Source organism: Brachyistius frenatus, unplaced genomic scaffold (genome assembly GCF_029030835.1).
Source record: "Brachyistius frenatus isolate BFR_SWC_R1_liver_20210118 unplaced genomic scaffold, ASM2903083v1 Contig_41, whole genome shotgun sequence".
NCBI lineage: Eukaryota > Metazoa > Chordata > Actinopteri > Embiotocidae > Brachyistius > Brachyistius frenatus.
Genome location: NW_027210640.1, coordinates 2,907,556 through 2,931,363, shown reverse-complemented (window position 1 = coordinate 2,931,363; position 23,808 = coordinate 2,907,556). Strand labels below are relative to the sequence as shown.

The 23,808-nt window shown below is 39.9% G+C and overlaps 1 protein-coding gene across 1 annotated transcript; it reads right to left on the bottom strand.

Moving 5' to 3' along the window:
* Positions 1–1,574: 1,574 nt before the first annotated feature.
* Positions 1,575–22,580, bottom strand: LOC138623086 (ras-related protein Rab-3A). Its single transcript, XM_069702374.1, has 5 exons — positions 22,521–22,580; positions 10,806–11,030; positions 6,918–7,036; positions 5,803–5,927; positions 1,575–5,422 (listed from the first exon to the last, which is right to left on the bottom strand). The coding sequence occupies exons 2-5, from the start codon at positions 11,028–11,030 to the stop codon at positions 5,232–5,234; spliced, it is 660 nt and encodes a 219-aa protein (XP_069558475.1). The 5' UTR covers positions 22,521–22,580; the 3' UTR covers positions 1,575–5,231.
* Between the last annotated feature and the right edge of the window lie 1,228 nt (positions 22,581–23,808).

The window sequence follows — 23,808 nt, the reverse complement described above, 5'->3', positions numbered from 1 at the left end:
GCCTTCGTGTGTCCTGTAACCATGAATTGGAAGACTGTGTTTAGTTTCATGAATGGAAGTTGTATTATAGGTTATATATGATGGTACCAATACAAATCTGAGACTACCACTGACCACATCTCAGTACAATCATTATAGGTATACTGGTTATTTTTCCTAGACCACTCAATGTGCATTATTTTTAGGAGAGCACTGATGGGTTTCTCCTCGATCGGAGGCTGAAGTCAGTATTGTGTGATATTTTTGGCTGCATGATTTCTGCATCTGACGTGTGTGTGTGTGTGTGTGTGTGTGTGTGTGTGTGTGTGTGTGTGTGTGTGTGTGTGTGTGTGTGTGTGTGTGTGTGTGTGTGTGTGTGTGTGTCAGTCTGCATTGTTGCCTCTTGTCTTTCTCCCTCTGCTGGAAAATTGGGAAATTACAAATGCAGTTTAAAAGCCTTTCTGTCAAACATGGAGGGACGGTCTCTGACACCCTCAAGACAGAAGAGACTCTCGGTCGACCACAGCAGGACACATTTGATTTCACTTGTCCTTGAACAGCTTGTAGTGTGAAGACGAATGGGTACTGCATGACTGATTTATCTGAATGATATTGATTTCACAGCAGGGCAGAATATAATCGGATTAAATGGGGTTTCCTGGAACATAATATTATTGATCAGCAGTCTTTATAGTGCACGTTTGTGTAGAGGTCCTTAAAATCGGGCTTAGACAAACATGTTTTTTTTTTTTTTTTTTTAATGAATACTGTATTAACAAGTCAGTGCTGCCCACCTCTTGGTTTTTGTTCGACCACAGTTATTCATGCAAAACATGAAAAATCACATCATATACACTGAAGGCATTTCTTCAGTCACTCTGAGGCACATACGATTTGACAACATTTTATGTTAATACCAGTTTTACCAGAAGCCAATATGCCTCTGCCATATGTCTGTCTTAATATCTGCTCGGTCACTCATGATCATTATCTGCTGGCTGAAATCAAATCTAACAAACAGGCCGCTTTGTATCGTAGCTTTCACATGGTTAGTATGTTTGATGCCAGGAGTAACATGCAGCCACTATCTGTCCATGTAAAGACATATTTGTATCACTGATTTTAGTTTTATCTCTTACAACAAGTACAGTAGGTGCTTGTAACAATGACATTTTTACAGGCTGACCATCTTTTTATCATTAACTTTGTTGCTTCATGTACAGTAAGTTGCACCATCCCCTTTGACTGAAAAAAAAAAAAAAAAAAAAGACAAATTAGATGTAAAATAAGTGAGAGGTTGTTTGTGGAGTTTAACAGATGTAAACATTTCATTAAAAATGGAGCATTTAACATTTTACGCTTAAAAATGTTTTCATTTTATGTTTATGGGAATAACTTTCTGAAGACGGGTTCACTTTCAAGAAATCCAAACAATCACAAGTAGCTGCTGTTGATCGACGAAATATTAAATTATTTTAGGTCTATCTGAATCGGAACTTAACTGTGAGTTTAAAATCTACAATCCATTCACTGGATGTTGAAGAAGCAGCAGGTAAAATCTCACCTTGAGCGCACATAAAACAAAAGTCAACTGATTGTTAGCAATTTTTTTTTTTATTGTTTTACCACAAAGTACAGATAAAAACATCCACAGCATATTCTCTCATCTTAATGGCCCAAACTGAGAAGATTTTGAAGAGGCAGTGATACGAGACCAAATAAATGTTTCCGCGTGCTAGTAGAAGATCTAAAGTCAGCAACCTCTACCAAGCTTGATGGCATTTGTTTTTGTGTACATACTGTAGTGTATTGCTTCGTAACTGAGTGACACATTCATTCACGAGCAGGCCTAGAAATGAATGCAGATACAGTACAACATGGCTCTTTTGGGGTTTTCAGGTTTTTACTGTCTTTTTTTTTTCTTTTTTTTCTCATTTTATTTCCCTGTTTTTTTTGATGCAAGCCTGAGTCAATACAACACAATCCACACATATGACTCAAAGGTACAGTATTTATCTGGTTTATATGGAGAGGAAGACATATTAGAAAGGAGAACAGTTTAAAAGTTTGGATTTTACTGGAAAAGAAACAGTCACAACCAGTAAGAAGTAAAATATACGTAGGATCAAAATCCTCTCCCAGGTTTGTTGTGATAATCTCCAACCAAATCATTACTCCCTTTTTTAAGAATAACAACACCACTTTGCTGGGACACTTTGACTGGGGCCTCATGTCCTGAAACTTTAACAGTTACTCTCAACATTATTTTTTTCTGATTCAGATTTGCTTTTATCGTACAATCAGAGACACTGACTTCATGAAGTCTGTGATTTTTGATGACATCCTGATTTTTTACAGTGCTTCGCCCTCTCAGTCCATAGCTGCCATCCTCTTCAACTATGATTTTATTACTGCCAGCGGGAAGCCTGAAATAACCCTGACTTAAAATCATGTTTACATGATCAGGGTTCACTGCTTGTTTTATTACAATTTTAAAACTGGTGTCACTGCACATTCTGGCGCTCTACCGCAAAATACAGTGAGCTGCTTCCACAGCCATCTTTGGTGAAGTGAAAAGAAGGAACACGTGGCAACTCCAGTTTTGACTGTATTAAAGCAAGTGTGCAAATACTTTCTGAGGGAAGGCATGTGAGTGATGCTGTGCTGACTTCAGGGCAGAATATTTAACTTGAGCCGCCTGGTCTGCGAACAATCAGCCTCCAGCTGTTTGATGCTTGTTTGACTTTAAACAGTGCTGTCCATAATTTACCTGAAGACTGAGCGAAGATAGCACCGCAAACAAACAGAAAAACAAACTGACGGCCACACAAGAGCCCAGCAGAGCTGCTCTGTAATACTGACTCTGAACGAGTCTTATTTTGTTTATAAAGCAAAGAAACACGAAGAGCCGCTGTGCAGTTTGACACATTTCCTCCTAAGCTAAGAAGTAAGCAATTAAACACATGAGTGGCTGCACATGTGAACTGCAAATATACCGCACACAGACCTGCGTCCTTTCAGTGCAATTCAAAATCTAAAAAGATGCAGATGCTGCTGAAATCTTGCCTGACCGACATTTTGGATTTCTGCCGTCACGAGGGACTGATGTACGCCGTGCATGCTGCAGTATGCTTGAATCTTGTATCATGTGTCAGTCTAATCTTTGCTCTCTTCGAGTCTCAACACCAGCAAGTAAAAAAACTAATGACAGCAGTTGTCGATCGAAGTGATTCTGGTTTTGATTTATTTGGAAAGAAACTGCCATTTTTGTTTTAGTAGTTTCAATGATGTTGAAACCAGGCCTGCGTGTCCTAGTGGCCTCACGGTCAAAGATTTGTACCATGTTACAACAACAGTCAGTTGTGGCCTTGTTGGACACTTTTGTCACACTTTTCGCTCCAGATGTTCCCTTCTACTGCCGGGCAAAATACCATAAAAATATCGAACAAAACAACATTGTTTTCATCCTCCAGACCCATGTCAACATGGTTTTGAGAACATAGAAATGTTTGAAAGACTTGACATTTAACGAAGGAGCTCTGACTGACAGGACGGCTGTCAGGAAGACAAAAGAAATATTTTTTCGAGTCTGAAGTCAGACATTGTCAGCTGTTATGATTACATAATTTCAGCCTCACTGCTTTGCAGTTTAGAAAAAAAAAAACCTACATCTGCAGGATGTTCTCTGCCTGATGTGAAATGCTGTCTTATCAATAGCGTTGTTTGAAAGCACAACGGTGGTGCACAAAATGCTTTTCGGATAGCGCTCATTTTTCACATAATCTATTATTGACAACAAGGAAAGTTACATTGTGAGACTGTTGAGACAGAAGCATAAAAACGTTTGCCAACCTACTCGATAAACTAAAATCATTTAATTATTCTGAAAAACTCCTGGTGTCAGCTTAGTTATAATCACTACATGCCTTAAAAAAAAAAAAAAAAACATTTATGATGCAGCACAACGTTTCTCCAGCAAGCGCCTTCCTCTGATTTCGGAGTTATGTTAAGATGTTACACTTCACTTGCGACAGTGCTGGAAATCCCACTGGGTGGATTTAGAGGATGAACAAACATGTTACTACATTTACGACTTCTAATTCAAACTTATCCCACTGGATTTTTCTCAGTAGGGAGTATGAATTTCTGACTTTGCGACATCTCTGAAAGTAGCATGAGACAAACCCAACAGAGAAACATAGCGGCTCACAGAGGAGCTGCCTCCACACATCCAAACAAACCCCACAATATAGACCTCTTATATTTGATACTATCCTCATAGAATTTCATAGCTTTTAAAATGTATTTCCAGAAATGCATACCTGTAGATATTATATATATTGCACAACATTTATATGTACATTTGAAATAAATTATAATTAAATAAAATGTGTCCCTTCATTTTTTTTGCTATGTTTCATCTATAGCTATAGCTTGTTCATATTTTCCCCACCCGGTGTTTTAATGCATGAACAGGATAAACGGGGCACCAGAATACTAAATAAAAGTTTGCTGATGATATGTAAAACCATAAACAAGGGCCAAATGAAAATGCTCAGATGAACAATGAAAATCTAAATGCTTGCTAATTCTTGCAGTATCCATCGTTAGATACCAGGTGAGACAACAAAAACAAACATAGACCCATGTATTTTTGATTCTGCATGTGTCCAGAATCATATATGAAATGTAACACATTGATACAGAGTAGATCTCAGCTGGATCGTCACTCCCACGTAACGCCGCAGTGGCCTTCTTGGTCACCAAATCCAAGGCTAGCATCTTTTCAAGACATTTGACTGACATGAAACCAAGTACTGTAAACATTGGAAGGATTTAAATGGCACTCTGAGGACGTACGCCGTCAAATCCTTCTTAAAAACCACACTGAGGAACAGGAAACAATAGAAGAGGGGTCAGAAACCTTGTAGAACCTCGGCTGTAAAGAGTCTGAAACGCTCCAGTTTGACCGAACTTGCTTTGGCATTAGACCAACACCTGCACTGATGAAAACAACATCTTTAAACTCCGTTATACAGAGAAACCAGAAGCAAACACCAGTCCACCAGCATCTCAGAGCATTTCAGACACTTTACAACCTGGTTCTTGTGACCATCAGCCAATAATGCTACAGACAGAAGCAGGAAAGGGAGTGAAGAGGGTGATGAAGTACGGACCCGAGGACATGGCGTCCAGCTGGAGGAGGGCGAGGAGAGAGATAGAGGGAAAAGGGTTTGGGGAATTAGTCAGCTTTAACATGCACAGTCCTGGTGAGGAGGAGCGGGCTGCTCTGTCAGCTGGGGCCCTTGTTTGGCCCCTGTGACGGCGGGATCGCCGGCATCCAGACTCTCAGACATCTTTTCACAGATGATGTCGACCAAGCGCTCGAAGGTCTGCTTTACGTTGATGTTGTCCTTCGCGCTGGCCTCAAAGAACTCAAAACCTGGAGGGGGAATGGGAGTAGGTCAGAGAAGTTTGTTTGGCCTGTCAGCACATAAAGAGACGCACCGTGATCTCTCCCAGGCACATTGACAAAATATGCGGTCGTTCAAGGTTTCCAGAGAACAGATCTCAATGACTCGGCCGATCCCCTGACTTTTGATCTATCGGCACCAAGAGGCCAAAATGTCCACCATTCCGTCATTCCACTTATTGGGGGCCGACTTTGAGCAAGATGCAGAGGACATCCTGGACAGGTTACCACGGCTCATACACAGGCTACAGCCGCACTAAAACCTTTTTGTCTTTAAATGCATCATTTTTGCTGCGTTTAGGCCTCATGTCCACACTAAAGCGGAGAGTTTTGAAATCACTAAAACTCACCGAGGTGTTCAGACAGCTGCCGGCCTCTATCTCCGCTCACCACTCGCTCGTCATCCATGTCACACTTGTTTCCTACCAGCAGCACCTGGGCGTTGTCCCACGAGTACGTCTTAATCTGAGTCGACCTGGGAACCAACACAACCAGCAATCAGAGAGGAAACTCAAAGGCTGGAAAGTCTGAGGGAAAGTCAGAGGGATTCCTGAGGGTGAAAAGTGACATGAAAATGTGAATCTGAAATCAAATTTTGACAGCAGGCAAATGTTAAGTCACTGTGATTATTCCAGCAACAACTTTGGAAAAAGAGTTCGCAAAGGAAATGAAACATTTCACAGAGAAAGAAAGAAAAACCTGATGTTCCGATCAGAACAGGAAGTGTCAAATTGAAAAGAAAATGTGAATACCCAAAATGATCAGAGGAGGCATTTTTGTTCAAATATTGCACAATTTGTTTTCCCCTTACTAAATTTTTAATGATGAGCTTTTTCTTAACCTAAGAAATGTCAGAAAAGTTCAATTTGCGTTATCTCTGAGAAGTCTGTGAACTCGGTTTGTGGTTTTTGTCCTTTTAAAGTTCAAATGGAACAAAGGAGCTGCGTCCACAATGATGAAAAGACTTAAATTAAAACTTACACTTTGACATAGTCGAGTAGAAATCAGGATAATCCTTAAAAACATCAGAATTTGTATTTTAAGGACAATCGGAGGAATGTTAAGGCAGAGAAATGACACATCATTAGCTGACATTCACTCAAATTAAAGAAGCTATCCAAGTTACATAGCGCAAGAGACAACGGACCGAGCAGCAGTCCCAGCAGGAGACAAAAAGGACAAAAGATCGTGATCACTGCAGCACCTGATTCTTCCGCAGACAGAGAGGAAGCCGATACTGTGAAACAAAGAAATCTGAACCGCGTCATCTGCTCTGTTCTTCAGTCTGCTCTATCTCTACATCTATTTCCAGACCAGTGCTGACTGTCTCGATACCGATTAATCTATCATCCACACACGCTCCCTCTCTCAGGTAGAGCTCCATGGGGTTAGTTTACAGACCAATATAATCATGTGTCAATCCAGCCTCCCTTTTACCCCGCCTCCCCTTCAGCCAATGACGTACCAGTCCTGGACGGCGTTGAAGGACTCCTCATTGGTAATGTCATACATGAGGATGAAGCCCATGGCTCCTCGGTAGTAAGCTGTGGTGATGGTGCGGTAACGCTCCTGACCAGCCGTGTCCTGAAAGAGACAAAAACAACACAGTCGACTTTAGAAAGATTACTTTATGGCAAGTATGGTTCAGGATAAACTTTTGGGTCTTCAGAGAGTAAATAATGCCCTTTCCTTAATTTCTCACAAATTTGACAACCAGCAGAGATGGCAAAAAGTCAGTGCCCATGGCCAACAAATAATCCAACACACGACCCCTGTAAAACGCTATGTTGTTTTTATACTTTATGTTAAGATTAAACTGGATGTACCATGCTAATCAGTGAGCTTTAGAGGTGCTCGTAGGTGTTTTTTGTTACCATTAGACGAAACCCAGCTTGCTGTTTTCACCAGTTTCCAGTCTCCATGCTATGCTAAGCTAAGCAGGTGCTGCAAGAAGCTTCAAATTTATTACACATATGAGAGTGGATAAACTAAATAACAGTAACAACCACAAACATCTGTGTAGGAACTGAAGCTATGAATATATAGAGATGAAGCGTTTTTAAACCATTTTTATTGTCATTGTTAGATTTCATCACACAATGCAATACATACATGGCTAATGCCTTTATTAAACATTCTCGGGAATTATATTCACATTGAAACATCTGACAAACAGATGTGTCCACACGTCATAAAAATTATTCTTAGCTTTTGTTTTCGTTCTTGGAATCATCGTTGCGTCTAATCACTCGATCGCACGATCGTTCTCGGGTCACAAGAAAGTTCTCTGACATCTATTTTTTAGAGCGCTGCAGCTCTGACCTTTTACTCTCCAAACTGTTTGTTATAAAGTTGTGTAGAAGCGGTGTAGATCTTGTGCTCCTCCACTCGGTGTACTGCAGGCGGTTGAGGATAAGAGCATCAGCTCTATACCTAAAATGTCAGTGTAGGTAGCACTGAGTGGTCTTATATAACGAACACTGGAGTGCTCATCTTTGTGCTCACTGTGAGTCCTGAAAACAGGCAATTTTAAAAGAACAAAAAGCTTGATGCAAAATGAAAATATTAATTGTCCAGCGGGCAGCGTATAATGTAGTTAAATAGTCTTGTTAAGAGGAGAATGGCTTATTGACGTGTCTCTGTTGCTTTAATTTGACTAAAAGGATATGAAAGGGAAAAATAAACAGCTTTTAAAAATGTGTGTATATATTCATATTTGGTGAATTGCTTATAACATTTTATGATAGTTTTGAATAAATGACTATTTAATAAAAATAAAAAAATGAACAAACATATCAGATAATCTTTAGTTATGTCCTTTCACTTCACTGCTTCACTGTTGATGTCAGTCACGAAGAAAGTAAAGTTATGTCCACACTGACATATTTTCATTCTGAAGCAGTGTTTTAAAACAAAAACGATCTCCGTCCTTATAAACCAGCCTGAAAATGCATACCACAGGAACATATAGCATGCCTCCCACTTGCTCCTAATAGGGCTGAAAACATCATAAAAATCTAGCAGCTACTAGAAAACGTGGGAAGCAAACACGAGTATCATCTTTGAGTCAAGTGTCTGCTGCCACCTGTCCAGACTAAAACTCAATCCCAAAGTTTTCAAACTAAAATGGATTCAGTAGCAATTTCAAAGGACTCTGTTTAAAGGGTTAAAAAAAAAAAATGGCGCAGTAGTGTGGATGCGTGTACGCGGTATAAAATTAAAATGTAAAAGTGTAGATGTAAGGCTCGTCATTTCTCCGTACAGGTTCAAGAAAAAAGAAAGCATCTTCAACCTTCAATATCAGCTGCAGTATGACAAAGTAGTGGCACCTACTCTTCAACACGTTACACAAAAGGGTAATTAAAAACACAGGCACGCACACACACACGAATACACACAAAAAAACATTGTTTCAGGTGAGATAACATGTATGTAAGTGTACATCAAACACCTGCACAGGTCACCATACATGGTATTAGCTGCACGCTGTAAAATAAACAGACATACTTTTGAGCACATTATCCAAACCACTTTCATTTTGTTACTAGCAGAGAGAATTGCAGAGAGATGGGGGAGGGGGTTTGTATGTTTTGTGTGTGTGTGTGTGTGTGTGTGTGTGTGTGTGTGTGTGTGTGTGTGTGTGTGTGTGTGTGTGTGTGTGTGTGTGTGTGTGTGTGTGTGTGTGTGTGTGTGTGTGTGTGTGCGCGCGAGGGGAGAGGAGGGGACATTTACTGAGGGAGATGTGTAGTTTTGGGGGAGGCGAGAGCAGCACCCAGTCATTGGTTTCTTGTGCTCTGATTGGCCAATCGTGTCTTTCTTACCAGAGGCAAGAGCTGGCAAAGGCTGACAACAGAGGCAGCCCAACACACACACGCTGCTCTGCTCATCATCACGGCTCTAGCCGCTGCAGAACGTGTTGTAAAGGTGGAAATGATGAAATGATCCTCCAACGTGATACCGAAACACCAGCTTCCTGCAGCTCAGCTCCCCTCAGGGAGCCTGTTCTCCCTGAATGCTTGTCTTACTGTCGAGCCCTCAAGAGGCCGACGCATGTCTGATGCAACAAACCATCAGAAGAAACACCGTCCTGTTTGCTCCCGAGGGCATGTCACTGTAACTCGCTGTGTTTTGTTGCCTTTTGATTACTTCTGTTCTAATTTATTCTATTCAGCTCATCCGAGGTTCATCGGGATGAGCCGGCTGCAGAGAAGGCGAAGCTGCGTGCGAATATGTGTTCACTGCAATCTGAGGACAGTTTCCATGAGAAAACTGCACCGCAGGGCAGAGTTTCACATTGCAACTCTGTTTAACATGTTCAGAAACATCATGTTGTTTAATTTATTGTAATTTATTTTAATATTATTACATTTTATTTGTATATAATGTGCAGTTTACATTTTATACATCTAATATTTTTACTACCTCTATTTTTATTTTGTCATTTGTATTGCTTTTAACCTGTACCTGTACATGCTGCTGCAGCGACAGATTGTTGGATGCAGCTATCCTACTTCAGTTTATGTGTCGTGATGAGCGGGGCTCTCAGAGGGGAACCTTTGTGCTTTTTACATGAGGAAAATTATTCTGTTTTGGTAATTTATTGGTTAATTGAAGTTGATGCACATCAGTGGTCAGCTGGCTCTTGAAATCAAACATGGCCACAACATTGCAAATGTTGTGGAAAGTCTGACTCTTTGGTCACCTATGAACCAAGCCAGGATATATACTCCCGCTTAAAACTAACTGGTTGCCGGATTGTTAAGTCAAGTCTCCATCTTAAGAGTCGGTTCCTTCATGTCGAACCTTGATCAAGTTCAGGTCTTTATTTTCTGGATATGTTTATTCTTTTGCTCCTCTTAAGGTTTGGTTCCTTGGTTGTATTTTTGGTTGTTTTGGTACTCTGGACATTTGGACTCAGGAAAGTTCTGGTAAAGTTCTTTTGTTGCTTATATCCTTGTGTGCGCTTTGTGCATTCAGGTCCTGATTCCAGCAGATCGTGACGGTAGCTTTGTTCTTCCTTTAATAAGTCAGATGTTCATATTTGTGACCAAGACGCATACAGTCAAATTTAATGATTATTTCTACACAGGTCAAATTTCAGCTGTGTTTCAGTCAAATCTATTGATCTTCAATTTCATGCGATTAAAAAGTTTTAATTGAGGAACTTGTCATAAATCCAACAACCCTGTCCACTGAACTTCCTCAATGTCTGCTCAATGCCGGCATGTTGGTATTTTTTTTTTAATTACATCTGTTACTTTGTCAAATAAACCCACTTGTTTTATAATTCAACTACATAGATCTAAAAGTACTATATAGATTTCAGTTCATGACACATGTCTCATCATCTTACCCAGATCTGTAATTTGATCCTCTTGTCATTCCTGTAGATGGTCTTCACCTTGAAGTCGATGCCCACCGTACTGACAAAAGCCGGTGTGAAGGAGTCGTCGGCGTAGCGGAACAAGAAGGAGGTTTTGCCCACGCTGCTGTTGCCGATGATGAGGATCTTGAACATATAGTCGAAGTTCTGGTCCGAAGACTCCTTCTGCCCGTAGGTCGCTGTTGCCGAGGCCATCTGTGGACAGAGGCAAAGAAGAGGAACTTCAGGTACATGTTACTAATGGTAACTAAAAAGGTGAAAATGCTGAGACAAATTAGGTGATCTGATGAAGGTTTAAGAGAAAAGAGGATGAAGGTAGAAGGAAAACGCAGAGATGATCTACAGCGATTAGTCGATCAACAGGAAAGTAATCAGCACTGATGAGTCATAGATGTTTTGCTGAATTGTCAACCAAAAAATGTCAAGAATGTGTATATCAAATCTCTAAATTTACAATCTTTGAATATCTTTTGAAAAATAAAGCTATTTGATCTCCTTGGGCACTAAGAAATTTAACAGCATTTTATAGACAAAACGATCAGTCAATCATTTGAGTAAATAAACAGCAGGACGACAAAGGGTTCTTGCCAATTTTATATGATGCGGAGTTTGGTGTACATGCATATACGAGGGGTGATCAAAAAGTTCTGTGACTGTTCCTGTTGTGCGTTAATGGAACCCCCCTATCGATGGGAAATAGACCCACAAACTGGGGTACCAGCTTACAGGACTTGATCTTGTAGGGCTGTAATAAGACATGTAGACTTGGGACATGATAAGAGCGGCACATTGGCAGCTATTTTTGTAAGCCTGGACAGAATGCTAGATTAGTGACCACCTCCTTCATAAACCCACACAGCAGAGGGGCCTTTTCACACAGAAAAGGTCAGACATTTAATGAGGCTTTAGACAAAAGACGAGATTTTGCAAGCATCTGTTCGAATCAGCATAACAGACGATAGTGATTAACTAGTCGGGCTTAAATGTCGCACATTTGCTTAATGGAAATTAATCAAAGCAGCATATTGTAATGTCGAGGGAAAACAGAAAACCCATCTGAGTTTTCCTCGATGGTGAGATGTTGGAGGCAATCATTCACAATGAGCTGGGAGTGTGTGAAGAGCAACTGAACATGAGCTTCATTTTAGTTCGTCACCAGCTGGACGTGTATTTTAAGGTCAGTAGCTCTGTGCCGTCATCATTTACTTCAATCTGTCTCAACATATGCCCCCTGGACATGATTTCAGGTGTTTCTTTGAAATTTAGGCCATCAACAAAAACAAAGTTGTACCATCTGATGGAGGCAGACCGGTCAAGTCCAAAGAGATCTTTCTGCTCAGGTCTCTCCAATGCTGATGATGATGATTCCTTAATGGCAGGAGTCTCGTGGTTACAGCTTAAATTACAGTCTGTTAAAGATGTAGCCTGACATCTAACACTTACAATGACACCACTGAGAAGTAAATATATGACAGAGGCAACTTTAGAATCAGAAGCCTAAAACTTACCTAAAATTTAAATAAAACAATTTGTGAAAGCAGTTGCCATGGCAAGATGAAGACCATTGTGAGCTTTAGTAGATAAAAGCCCATCAACATTAAACCCTTTGCACGCTTCTTTATTAATATCCTGCCAGTAGTCATGAAGATCGCTTGAAACATTTGTGAAAATAAGATGTGTACTGGGACAGACTACACATTTAATCAGATTCTCTCTTCGGCCAAAACACACATCAAAAAACCTCCAATCGGTTTTGCCCGTTCATAAATCCAATAGTTTATACAAGACGACCACATCTTCAAAAATGTTGAAAAAAAGAGAAATGAAAATGTAATTCTTCTGTCGACAGACAGCAACAAGAAAAGAGAAAACTAGAATTACCACCTAATGCTTGTATATCTCTGCCACCCAGTCAAGTTGCAGTTCATGTCTGTTCAGACTCGTGCAGTGCAGACTTGTGCTAAGAAAATAGTTGAGAAGGAAAGTCGGGACAGACATGAGGTCACAGGGACCTTTACCCACCAAATTCACATCAGTTCATCCTTGAGGGAAAGTAAACATTCATGCCAAATTTGAAAAGATCTTGCATTCACAAGAATGGGATGGATGGACGTCCGTACGGTCTGTACATACGGACAACCCAAAAACATAACGCCAAAAACATAACTCCCATCTGTGGCTACATTTGAATGCCCTCCACAAAGATGGGAGGAGGACACTTTCTGTTCAGCAGTGTCATGCAGTGAGTCTCAATGAACAAAATAGTGCTTCATCAATATTAATTCATGCTCATATCAGTTTATAAAGGAACCTTCTGACAGAAGCCATGAGGGAAATCTTTGGATCAGCTAAAAGTGGGAAAAGCATGCCAAATATTCTGACGTGACAAATCCAACAAACCGACAGCTGCGTCACCGAAACGCACAACATTTGTATGTAGCGCTGGATCCGAAAAGGATTCAGCAAACCGTGTTGACTCTTGAGTGCACGATGACTGGAGCCTGCAGGACTCCGAGTCCCTTCACCTGCTCTATATTTAAACTGTTATCTCAACTCGGCTGCAGTGGAACACGAGAACTCTCAGGGAATAAAGCACAAACAAAACAACTGCACCCTCCTCGCAGCTCCGGCCTATCGGCTTACACGAAGGAACAGACAGATGCTTGTTCAATAATGAAGAAGCAGCGACCCTTCCTCAACACGTTGATGGTTTGTTATGCAAAGGAGGGGCTGAGCAGGCGGCCCGAGAGGTGATCCGACCTGCTGCAGCCGACGTAGCTGCACCGAGGTTCACAGAAGACGGGCGTCTTGTTACAGAACTGCTTTGTATAAAAATGATTTATTTTTTTTGCTGGGTTCCTGAAAATGCAGCAGTTGTCAATTTCTATTTTGTTGACCTCTTCTGCTCTACCAGTGACGTCAATAATTCTTCACAAATTGGCAGCCTCGTGCTCCAGCGGATACTTCCAGACAACACGACTTTCAGAGAATATGTTATATCATAAATGGACTCTGAATAAGAGACCTAATAAAAGATGATCATGGGTATAAAATTAAGGATGTGATTGGTGAGTCACAACTAAAGGAATATAACACTGGATTTTCACATGATTTATCTTGATTTTTAAAGCATTTTTACACCTAAATATTAGCTCAATTTAAGACATCTGGAAATATTTGCTCTGTTTAAAACCTATTTATTGCCTCTTGGGAAAGGAAAAATGAAAGGGAATTTGCCAGAAGTGTTTGCTCTTGAATTTAAACAGTATAACTGACTGAAAAGTGAGACACCTTTGAAATGACTTTAAAGTTGCATGTTTGTACAAATTCATGGCGTAAATACACAGGATGTGGCCACGCTCCAGTTGTGGTCCTAAAGTGTGTGAACCTCAAGTTTATTTTCAAACTGTTGGAGCAACAGAGAAGTGTTGACTTCCATATAATGTACAATATGTACTGCTGGAACTCATTAGGCTGTAAACAACAGAGTGCAACACCATGTCAGCACATGACCATTTTAGATTCTGCAGACCCGGACTTCAGTCCCTCGATATTTGCTCGCGTTGCTGCAATTGTGCGCATCGCTCCATCTAACTCTGACATAGCCGCCATTGTTGGAACAATATTTACAAACAAACGCTTATGTTCAACGTCATGGTACTTAGCCACGGTCACGGTTGCTGATTGGTCCGTCCTTCAGAGTGGCTGAGCAAACCTTCCAACAGGGTTTCCAGAATAAAATCACAGCGAAGACTGAAGATGTGAGCAATGCGTGGGTGGAGCCAGGCTAACAGGGCGCCCTTATTTTAGAATGACAACCAATCCTTTTGAAATAGCTGAGTGTACCTGTCTAGCCCAGACAGTAATCCAACTAAAGTCCAACTTGCTGAGGATCAGACTGAAGGCAAAAAGCTTCCTAAACAAGACATAAAGTTGTCAGCAGTGAAGGCCTGGAAGGAGAAACCCTGCCATGTAACTGTCTGCTAATGCACAGAATAGGGAACAAAAAACCCTGTAATACCTTTTGTTAACTTGTCAAACTATTTTCTGTCCCCTAAAGTTTGGTAAAAAATCATGTATAAAAAGGGCTACAATACCTACATAGTTCACTTGATATGTATATAGGAACCTTTAAATTCAATCTGAGAAGCAGCACTTTAAACTCAGTCACTGCTTAATTTCCAATCCAGTCTGCGTGAGCCAACACTACAAAAACGTGTCACCAAATACTTTCAGACGTCACTGAAGTCGTAAAGGGTTCATTAATATTAACACCATTACAGCACATTCGAGCCTTTTAAGTGAATCTTCCTCGGTTCACCTCAGGGGAGACTTAATGCCACTGAACTCAGGTGAAATTAAATAATGTCTTCATTTCTCAGGCCTAAAAAAAACTGGAGTCTCGGTCACAGCTAGAGAACTGCAGTGTGACTCACCGAGGGTGAGGGCGTAATCCAATGAGAGTGAATGAGAGCAAACACAGGGGATGAAGGAGACCAGCAGTGTGTTGAATAAACTAATCCACAAATATCTAACAGAAGAAAAGTTGCCGTTTTTGTCACCTTTAACAAACACAAGACCATCAGGAGATGCCGCCATCCCACCACTCTTTGCATGCAGTATTTAACGGCCGACACACCCGCAAACTACATCGCATGTTCGCTTTTGTATTGTCTTGGGAGGAAAGGTAAAATGGCATTTGTTTACTAGTAAGTCATGAGGTCTAGTGCTCATGTTCTTCTGTGTTTAAGTGGTGAGTCATGTTTGCTGATTTTAGTCCAAACTCAGTCTTAGGATCTGTCTGTATGTCAGTCCTGTGACTTTTTGTTTACAGTGCATGGCCTTGTGAGAATGAAACCCCCACCCTGAGTCTGGTTCTGTCTGTGGTTTCTTCCCGTTAAAAGGACATTTTTCTTCTCCCCTGTTTTGTCACATTTTGTTGTTATTAATTTGTCACATTTTTCACCCCACCTAAGGGTAGAATTGGGCTTTTTTCTGCGTGAAATAGTCTTTTTTTTAAATGAATGTAAAAATATATATAATATATATAAATTGGATTAAATATAAACAGGATGAAAACACATTCACGGATATGTCTGATCTGAACTGTATAATAACGATGTCAAGTGGGCAGATTTTAAATAACATTTCACAAAACGAATGCAAAACATCTAAAATTCGAAAGTTATCTTTAGACTAAGGATCTGTCAAGGATCGGTCATTTAAAGACGTTTCTCTGACTCCATGAAGCCTCTTGGAAGTGAGATCACACTTGATCACAGTCAGGGTTTGGTGTTCGGTTTCCTCTCTGGCCAGCCTTATTAAAAATGTATGTACTCGTGTTACTGCCCCACCAAAGTGTCTGCTCAGCTCTGCAGATATTTCTGCCTATGTGCTCTCAATTGAAGAGTTTCTTTGAGCTGAGTCAGCCATGTTACAGTGATGGCACATCAGGCAATTAAGACAAGTTTTAAATTTAGAAAAATACATTTAAGTCTTGATCTTATAGTCAGTTTAGAGTTTGCAAAACTAAAACCATTACCTCTTCTTCTGCATCCTCATTTTCTCTCTCAAAATTGTTCATCACTTCAGGAATATTTGCTGCATCTTTCTTAGTGCTGCCACCCTCAGCCTCTTTCCTACTGTTTTCTTAAAATGTTTGATATCTAAAACGTGCATTTATTGAGCTTCTTCTAGACCAAAATGTTGTCTTAACACTTGTTGCAAATGTAAGCATTTGGCTGATATTAATAGCAGTGATTAGAGGAGGTTAATAGTAATTAGCCACTGGTGGGAGTCTGGATCTAGTCAAACACCATCACAGACTTTTGTTGGCTTTCAGAAGAGGCTGTTGAGCGTCGACTGTGTGTGACGGTGTGGTGAGATTATTGTAGCCTTTCCTCTGCGTCTCCGAGATTAACTGCGGAGAAGAGTGTTGGTTTAACCTTCACTAATTTGATACAGAAGCTTAGAGACTGAAGCCTTTGTGCTTAATCGCAAAGTAATTAACAAATTCACATTATGTAAATGTGTTTCAGCCTGCAGGATGTTGCTGCTGCTGCTTTCGTTTGGTCTTTATAGTAAAACAAGTCAGGTGTACCACAGTGAGAGCTTCCTGAACACAGTTTGATATACCATTCAAAGAAACTGTACATAGGACCACACTGTATATTACATGAATTTATATAATCTCCTCACATTTTTCATGCACTGAAACATCAGGAACAATTTTAGGGTTCAGTGTTTTGCTTCGAGGAGAATCTGACGTGAAAACATCACGAAGCCGCGGCAGCATTTGAACTCCCAACTCCAAGGTTTACGAGATCAGGGCGCTAACCACTGAGCTACGGAGTCCAGTTACTAGAGCCGCAACAAACAATTTCCTTCATTGTTGAATAATCAATTGTTTTCCCTGAATGTCAGAAAATACTGAAAAACCCACACCCAACTTGACGTCTTTAGATGTCTTGTTTGTTTCCACCAGCAATCCTGCAGTTGTCTAAAAACTCAAAGATAATTCACGATGATATAAACCAGAAAAAAAAAACAAGACAGTAGAGAAGCTGGAGCCAGAGAAATCTGGCATTTTTGCTTGGAAAAAAAATCTGATCCGCTGATTCAACTGACTAATCATTTCAGGTTTACAATTTTTTGATCAATAAAATATATGTTTATTATGTGAAGGTGAAAAATTTGATCCATTCAATCCATACGTTACTCCTGCATTTCTGCTTTCTTACTCTTATTATTATCTTTGCATTGTAATTTTAAGCTACATATTGAATTCCTGAGCTCATCGTCTTGTTGTTGGCTGAATGTGCTGACTTGTGACCCTGCTTACCCGCAGGGATCAATAAAGTCTTATCATTATAATCATCATTGTCATTATCAGTTTAAAATCTCTACACTAAATTATATAATTTCCTTTTCAAGTGTGACATACTTTCTGAGCCTACAAAGGACTCCGAGACAGATATATTAATAATAGCAAAGCAATATTGATTAATATTGAACATTTTCTGACTTTATTTGTGTTTTTCTTACATGACGAAGAGATTTTAGAGACTCAAAGCTGCAAGCAGAAATCTCTAAAGTGAAGGACAGCGTAGCATTTCACAGTGACAGTATATCACCCACATTAAAGGTTCCATCAAACTGGCTTTGAGATTAAAATCTTCTCCCATGTTCAGACAGGCAAAAGCAAGACACTGAGACAACACTGAGTGCCAGTAGTGATGTGATTTGAGGGTTCAAAGTAGGCTGGATAAAGACTGCAAAATGGACACTGACAGTAGCTGCCGAGGAAAAATCAGACCTTATATCATAGAGGGAAGATGGAGGAGGAGGGAGGTGTTTTATCAAGCCTCCATCAGCAGAGAAAGCTAACGCGGACAAAATGACACTGAAATTCACATCTGTCACAAACAGTATGTTCCTGCTGGGACTTTTAGTTTTAATTGTAGGATGAGATGGGTTTCCCAAATATCTAAGGTCACTACATTTGATTTTATATGCTCGTGAGATCAGATCAAATTACTTTGAAATAGGAGAAAACTGCAAAAATCGATGTAAAATGAAGCATTCAAGATTGAATTTTAAATTAAACCTTTATGTTAGAAAGCCCTGAAAATAGGGAGTTCACGCTAACAATGGCCTTTATCATCCAACTAACATGCAACTATTTGTAACTGGAGGTTTCCTGCTTTGCTCAAGAGCACTTTGTCAGCAGCTACACCTTCACCTCTGCTTGGATTTTCAAGCCACCTTCTCTAACCACAGATCTTCTCTTTTTTTCCAATCATGACTAAGAGTTGTAGGTTTCAGAGCTGGATGACGACATCATCGAGCTCTCCTCTAAACCTGTCACCTAAAGGAGATTGACGTCCTGCAGAAGCTGGATTGATCCGGAGCTAAGTGCTCCTGCAGCCAGCAAGTCAGGCTCATTTAATCAGTATTGGCAGCCTTCAAACAGCTAATCCACAGCTGATCCCGGATCACCCAAACACCTTCCTGCTTTAAAACTCTTCTTCATCATCAGCTGATCTGTGGCACCACAGAGCAACAAATCAAACCGAAGTGCTGCTTAAAACAGATATTTCATCAATAGCAACTAAATCAGAAGTTTAACACTATCTGTGTTTCTAGTTGTTTAACCCCTCCCACCCCGGAGGCTCCTGTTGCAGAAACCAGGTTCTATCTGTTGTTAAAACTGCCTCCATTTGTGACTGCACTGCAGCAACAAGGCCAGCCCTATAAAATGTATCTCACTGAGTGAGTGGCTGACAGAATGCAGAAGTTCCACCATTGGTTGGCTGAATGTCACATCTTCCTCTATCCATTTCAAATTAAAAGCCCTCTTTTCAAATGAAAAGCCACCTGGTGTTTTACACACAGTCTCGTCATAAGTTTTGACCTGGTGTTGTTCGAAAGCTGCAGACGGACGGCTGACATTCACTGAAGAGGCCGCCTAGCACTACTAGTATTAAAATATATATGGCATTGTTTCCTCTTTGTTGCATAAAATTTGGCAGGGCTGAAGTTGACAGTTTGAGGTTCAGTAATATCAGTATTTACTGACTTGTTCGAAGGCTGTGATTTACTGATTGGGTACAATAAAAACATTTTTTGTTTTTTTTATCCTTGTGGAATCCAGGATTAAGCCATCGTGAAAATAATCATTATCTTTAGCTTTTAAAACATGCTCAGATGTTGTAGAAAAAGTCTACAAGAAATAATATGAAATACTACTACAGTAATAGAATAGTCCACTGACAATGGTCATTCAGAAGAAATAATATTATTCATTGTCCTACTTTAAGAATATTTTACAGCCTATTCTTGTATTTAAATGAAATGTAAAATGCAGGGCTTTTTCTTGAAATGGAGTACTTTTATAGTGCGGTAAAGGCCTTTCTAATCGATGAACGGACTGAGAGGGTGGAGAAGGTTTTTGCAGATCTAAAATTTTCTGTCAGACATGAAAATTGTGTCCTCACATCCAGAGTCACAACCACAACTAGTAAACTAAAGCAGAAATAAGAAGCTTTGAGGAATCGAACATTTATCTGCCCTTTGCTTAAATGAAGCACGATTCAGACGAAGTAAAATATATGCGGATGTTGCAGTAAAACAACTGATGCCTATTCTGATCTACACTGGCCAAGAGGCTTGTAAAACTTGAAATCCATTTAATTTGGAAGGGTTATTGCAGTTGTTCAGCAGTGAAGTCAGCAGACATTTGACCTCTGACCCCTCCAAGCAAACTGCCGGTGTTTGCATGTTTCCTTGCTGTGCTGTTCACTTACTGTGATTTTCATGGCAAAATGTTAAAGTGAGACACTAAAACTGGACAACTGAGTCACCAACTGACAGGTCAAATTAATTTACAACAACCGTAGAAATACATCTAACATCCTGTCAATATTTCTGAATATCTGATATTAACTAACACCCAGTTGTTCCCCTGACGCATCATTTATGTCACTAACCAGCCTTGTGTGTGTGAAACAACAACGTACTGAAACAGACAGCAGTGGTGTTACGCAGCTGCTGTCCTGCTCCCAGGTTGGCTGAGACGGCATTTCCCCCCCCTGTTCCTCCAATCACGTGCCTCCTTTATCTAGGAAGCGTGGGGATGCAGATGAGAGGAGGGGTGGCTAAAAATAGAATCTCTTCTTTCTTTTTTTTTTTTCTTCATCACAAAACAGAAAGCAGGGAAGAGAGAAGCCAGAGGAGGATGTGGGAGACCGTTTTCAGTGCGACAGTCTGCAGGTGAATCCGAGACATTTTGGATTCAAAATAGAACCTCATGTCTGTTTGTGAATAGGTTTATTTATATTACAAATATTTATCTTATGTGACACATTTTCTCGCTGCTCTTCTGCATATGTCTTCTCTTTAATTTGCACAAATGTTAAGTCTTTCTATTCTTTCTGGATTTAAGGGTTTCTTTTGTCACTTGACGATGACACTTATTAATATTCTATATTTCCCAAATAGTCATAGTATGCATTGATGTAGCCTTTAAAGGGTAATTTCTAGATATCAAACAGTTCTGGCCTATGTGCTTATGTCTGAGTCTTTAACTGTTCAGATATCGTTTTGTTTTTCTTAAGTGCCAAAGCCTCTGAAGCAGCTTTAGATAATCATGGGACAGTAAAAGTCCAGTTCTTTCAGTGGCAGCTTTTCTTTAAGACATGTAATAGGTTAATTTAGAAAACAAAAGCCTGAATTTTCACTCTGTTTTCCTTCAGACAAGAGTCTCTCTGGAGACTCGTAATACTGACAAAGTGACTGACTTGGCTTGAACTGTAATAAAAAAAAAAGACATCGATCTGGTGCATCAGTCTGATCCCGGTTGGTACTGTGGTGTTTGGCAACATGGATGTGTGTTTTGCCATGCGAAACAGCAGATGCGTCACTTTTGCCTTCAGGTCTAACACTGCCAGGAAGTTTGCTGTGAGCAGAGGCTGTGCAGATGTGTTCCGCAGACTGTGAGCTCATATTCAACTCAATGAAGCATCTTTGCAGATTTAAAAAAAAAAAAAAACAAGTGAAACCCAATCACTGCTAGTTAAAATCTCAGTCGACACAGCTCTGTGTTGTACCATTATAATGTTTAATGTTAAAAATCAAACTGCTGACTGACTCAACAATTATGGTATTGTGCATTTTTCATTACTGCACAATTCTGTAAGGCTTTGAAAACAGTAGATGAAAGTAGATGAAAGCACACGCACATGCACACACGCGTGCACACACACACACACACGCACACAAATAGACTTGCACACAAATGCTTTCATCTATAGACCCATTTATATATTCTCTTCATATATTCAGCATTTTCATCCTGTGTGCTGTCAAAGACGCGCTCCAGCATATATGAGCAGTAAAACTCTGTAGGATACTTAATAGGCTGATTTTGCATCTGAATATGAATGAATGAACAGCCAGATCATATTAAAGCACAAACCGAGACCTGACTTGTTTTTCCTCACCAGGAACACAGCAGTCCTCCATATGGCTCAACCCAGGGCTCCTTTCATGAGTAATATAACAACAATATTTACATAATCCTCCTAATATTTGGACTAATAGTGAGTAGGCCATAATAGTGAGTACTCTGTGGTGACCTTAAGCGTATTTTATAATAATAGGTACTCATAAAACATGATTACATATGATTATCAAATGTAATTATTATTTTTGATTTACTGATAATCGTGCGTATGCTCGTAAAGAATAACATCTGTCGTCCAGTTTGCTCTATGAGTTGTTGATGTGTTTTCTATTGTTCCTTCCTCAGGGCCATTTAGACCCATTTTCTTGATTTCAACCATCGGACGCTGTGAAACGCCTTTTCCTGCAGGACAGGCCCTGAATCACACCAGAGATCCACTAAAGCAGCAGCAGCAGCAGCAGCAGCAGCCTTCATCCGGCCACACAGACAACACGAAGCAACATGCGTTTTAAAGGCTCCATCTATGACGGCTTTCTGCTTTTTCACAATGGAAACAGCTGTTAAGGCAAGCGTTTTATGTCAGGGGTTCTTTCATCTGAAATCCTTCACTTGCTATTTAACATAAACAGTAACACAAAGAGTAAATAGAGGAAACCATTTATTTAAATATGACGCTACGAATTTAAGTCCGTGCAGCAGATTATTAAAGACAGAAAACCCACCTTTATAGATTTCAGTCCGGCTGCTATCCACCGCGTCCAGCACCCGCAGAAACACCACCGCTGTCGAGTCAGAAAAGTTGCGCAACACAAGATCCGGTTAACAATTCCAAAATAAAAGCCATCAATCAACAGCTCCTTTTTTCGCGCGACAATGATGTTGAAAATTGGGTGGATTTAAGAAAAGAAAATCAAAATCGGTAATGCTTTGCCTTTTTGATTATAAATGTTGATATCTTTAATGGTATAGTATGTCTGTTTCTGTATCCAACTGACAATTGTTATCTGCTGTCTTGAACTTCTGTAAAGTCCAATTCCTTGTCTGGCCAATTAAGGTGTCAAATTTAGACACTGTATAAAACAGTTCCGACGACTTTGATCTCAATCACCAAAAGCCAGAAATGCAATAGATAACATGATTTAAATGCTCTATAAATATACATATAATATATACATATAAGAAAACAAAATTTCTTCAAGGGACACAATAGACAGAAATAATGACAGAATATATTGTATATATATATTTATATATACATGTTTATAGGCTACTTAATGTATTATTTTGTTTTTATGATTTCAATCTTTTAAAAATGTATATGTATATTTACCACCTGCACGATTATATTTTGAAAGAAGATTCAATTTCCGGTCTTTCTGTAACACCGTTACTTTTACGCAGGCGACGTTCAATGAACGACAGGTGGGCGGGATTTTAGAGGCCGTGTGGAAGATTGGCATCCCGTCTGGCGAATCCGGAGCCGTGCCGTGTCAAACGTCCTGAAACATTCCACCTCAAATACTGAACCGATCGTTTATTATTGATAAGCGCTGCTGGAGCGACTGAATTATTGATCGGGAGGTCAGCAGTAACCACTGCTGCCATTTCAATCCAATAACGGACACCGGTGTTATGATGCTTAGTGTAAAAATGTGACTGCAAAAACATGAATAGCTATCATAGCGACACTGATGCAGTACGAGGTTTCAAAAATAAATCATAGTCACTCGAACATCATGTACGATCACTTTGAAGTTGATCTTTTAAAGTTACATGACAGGGATATCAAAGCAAATGCGTAGTTTGGTCAGCATCTTAATAATAAATAAAAAAAATACTAAGTAATAGTTCAAGTTTTGGTATGAGTAAAATACATCTGCTGATTTCACTGAAAATGACTCAGTAGTCATTTGTATACAGCAATAAAGAATTAAACATATGGAGGAAGTAAAATTAATGAGAAGATCTACAATAACAGACAGATGTAATGGAACAAAAATCCCATATCTT

Excerpts from the sequence above, each read along its gene's own strand:
- LOC138623086 (XM_069702374.1), bottom strand. The coding sequence starts at position 11,030 with ATGGCCTCGGCAACAGCGACCTACGGGCAGAAGGAGTCTTCGGACCAG. Across the intron at positions 7,037-10,805 it reads GGATCAAATTACAGATCTGG|GACACGGCTGGTCAGGAGCG; the intron begins GTAAGATGATGA and ends TGTCTCTTTCAG. Across the intron at positions 5,423-5,802 it reads GCAGCTGTCTGAACACCTCG|GTTTTGAGTTCTTTGAGGCC; the intron begins GTGAGTTTTAGT and ends TTCCCCCTCCAG.